Source organism: Triticum dicoccoides, chromosome 7B, assembly GCF_002162155.2.
Source record: "Triticum dicoccoides isolate Atlit2015 ecotype Zavitan chromosome 7B, WEW_v2.0, whole genome shotgun sequence".
Classification (NCBI taxonomy): domain Eukaryota; kingdom Viridiplantae; phylum Streptophyta; class Magnoliopsida; order Poales; family Poaceae; genus Triticum; species Triticum dicoccoides.
In genome coordinates this window covers 104546639-104549682 of record NC_041393.1, presented here as the reverse complement: position 1 = coordinate 104549682, position 3044 = coordinate 104546639, and the positions used below count along the sequence as shown (strand labels likewise).

At 41.3% G+C, this 3044-nt stretch overlaps 1 protein-coding gene across 1 annotated transcript in view; it reads left to right on the top strand.

The window, feature by feature from the left end:
• The first annotated feature begins 2563 nt into the window (after positions 1–2563).
• Positions 2564–3044, top strand: part of LOC119336967 (serine/threonine-protein phosphatase 2A activator-like) — a 4859-nt gene continuing 4378 nt past the window's right edge. The window contains exon 1 of the mRNA XM_037609054.1: positions 2564–3044. Coding sequence (XP_037464951.1) covers positions 2707–3044 — 338 coding nt within the window. The 5' untranslated portion in view covers positions 2564–2706.

Here is a 3044-nt window from a genome sequence, read left to right as displayed (position 1 = left end):
ATTAGGATTTTGGTTGATTTGTGTCTTAAGGTGTTATTCTAGTATGAACTCTATGATGGATTGAGCGGAAAGAATAGTTTTATGTTATTTTACTACGAACTCTTGAATAGATAGAACATAAAGGATAACTTTGAGGTGGTTTCGTACCCTACCATAATCTCTACGTTTGTTCTTCGCTATTAGTGGCTTTGGAGTGACTCTTTGTTGCATGTTGAGGGCTTGTTATATGATCTATCTATGTTATTATTGTTGAGAGAACTTGCACTAGTGAAAGTATGAACCCTAGGCCTTGTTTCCTATCATTGCAATGCCGTTTACGCTCACTTTTACCGCTCACTACCTTGCTGTTTTTATAATTTCAGATTACAAATACTTTTATCTACTATCTATTTTGCACTTGTATCTTCATCTCTTCGCCGAACTAGTGCACCTATACAATTTACCATTGTATTGGGTGTGTTGGGGACACAAGAGACTTTTTTTTATTTGGTTGCAGGGTTGTTTGAGAGAGACCATCTTCATTCTATGCCTCCTACGGATTGATAAACCTTAGGTCATCCACTTAAGGGAAATTTGCTACTGTCCTACAAAACCTGTGCACTTGCAGGCCCAACAACGTCTACAAGAAGAAGGTTGTGTAGTAGACATCACCTACCTCCTCCGCTCATGATTTCGGTAGCTCAGGTACGAGAGCGTGGCCCAACTGATATTTTTCAATTTTCTTCTTTCATTTTTTTGTTTCTTTTTTCTTACTTTGTAAACTAGTCACGAATCGATTAGGATTTCAAAAAAGTTCTTAATTTCAACAACTATAGATGAATTTAAAAAATGTTCATGAATTTATAAAATATTAATGAATTTGAAAATGTTCAAGATTTCATAAAATGTCACCAAATAGGAAAATTTTAACGAATTCCATAATGTTCACAATATTAAGAAAATGTTCGCCCATTTCAGAAGTTGTTCCCAAAGTTCTAAAAAAAATCATTGATTCAAAAAATGTTCGCTGATTCAAAAAATGTTCATGTATTTCAAAAAAGTTTGCCAAAACAGAAAAAATGCCTGAGAATTTTAAAATCTGTTCCCAAAATATTCGTGGATTCAAAAAATGATGAGCATTTTGAGAAAATGTTCCCAATTTCAAAAAATGTCCATGAGTTTGAAACAAATGTTCCTGAATTTGAAAAATGTTCAGGAATATGAAAACAATTCACGCATCTGTAAATGTTTGTGATTTAAAAAAATGTTCCCTTATTAAAAAAATGTTCATGATTTTAAAAATGTTAAGAATTTGAAAGATATATGCGAAATGAAAAAAAGGAAAATTAAAACCAAAAGAAAAATAAAATTGTTCATGATTTTTAAATTGTTCATGAGTTTAAAAGATGTTCATAAATTAAAAAACGAAAAAAATATAAATAACAAAATAAAAGTAAAATATAGACAGGAAAAAAATAAAGGTAAGAAGAAACAAAGAAAACAAAAAAATTCTAGGAAAGTTAAGGTTCTAGAACCTTGTAATACCCGAGGGAAAACCCAGCAAGGCTTGACCCATACTGAGGACATGCACACGAGACGGGTACGCGCTAGGCCGCTATTTGGCTACCTATGCGCCAAGTAGTTCTGGCCGGAGCACGTATCCAAGGGTTACGCGCAAGGGTCACTTTCTTCGAATGCGAGTGTGCCAAGTGATTCGCCCGGCCGCCGACAGGTGTTGCGTGTAGGGCGCTTCCTTCGGATTTTGTTTTTTATTTCTCCGTATGCGTTTTCAAGTTTTGGATGAGTTTTTATTTCTTCTTTTTGGCTTTTGTCTGTTTTCCTACGTTTGGGAGTAAATATTAGTTTATGAAAAGAAAAAAAACTAGTGCTTCCACAAGAAGCACATATTTGCTTCTCAGGGAAGCACAAATTTACTTCTGCGAGAAGTATACTGGTTCTTCTCGAAAAGGAAAAAACATATTTACTTCCGCGCGTGCTTCTAAAAAAAATTGTGCTTGCTTCTCGTGAAAAGCACAGATTTTCTTTTGCGAGTTGTGCTTCTCAGAAAGCGAAAAAGAATCTATACTTCCACGAAAAGCACAGTTTGTTAGTCACGGATGTATTTCTAGGGAAAAAATTGTGCTTCCAAAACATTAAAACTGAAAAACCGCACCCGTGCTTTTTGGCTCCCTTTTTTTCTTTTTTTTTCCTTCGATTGACGCTTTTTTTTTACCTTTTTTTGTTTCTGGGCTTTTTGGGATTTTTTTTCTTTCTGAAAAAAATTCGTCAAAACTTAATTCCATTTGATCTAATTTTGAAGTCTTGACGCAAGAAATCCAAGGTTAAACTTATCCGGCATTTGCACACAGTTGAAGAGATAAAGCATTTTGAATAAACAAAACTAAAAGAAAAAGAAAACACCCAGTTGTGACAAGTGACGCTCAATGCACCACTTGTCAGCACATTAGATGGTGGGGTGACCCTTTGCAAGAGCTACCTCTGTCTGTTTGTTTAGCAGTGGGGGCACTCTATCAAAGAGCCGAAGGAGGACATCCAATCCTTCCAGTCTGGCCCAAATGCTCTTACACGGCCCAACGGAAGCAGCCATTCTCCTTTCCGCGTGTCGCGACTCTTCTCCTCCGGCGTCAGTGCCTCCCCCAAGTATCCCCTCCTCACCGACCCAAACGAGCAGAGCTCCCCGCCCGCGATCCCCCGCCGCCGGCAGCCATGTCCAACCCCGAATCGAGCCCCCAAGCCGCCGCGTCGTCCACCTCGCCTCCCTCCCACGCCGGCCACATCCACACCCCGCTCTGCCGCTCCTGCGGCGCGCCCGCCGCGGCGCCCGCCCCAGCCCCCTGGACGGGGGATTCCCCGCCGCCCGCCTACCGCCCCATCCGCATGCCGGCCATCAACGCGCCCACCAACACCGCCGCCATCGTCCTCTCCCCGGTCCCGCAGCCCCTGCCGGTGCCGCCCGCCTCGCCGCCCTTCGCCTTCCAGGCCCCCGCCAAGCGAATCGCGTCCCCCGACGACATCGCGCGCTTCAAGGACTCCACCCACGGCCG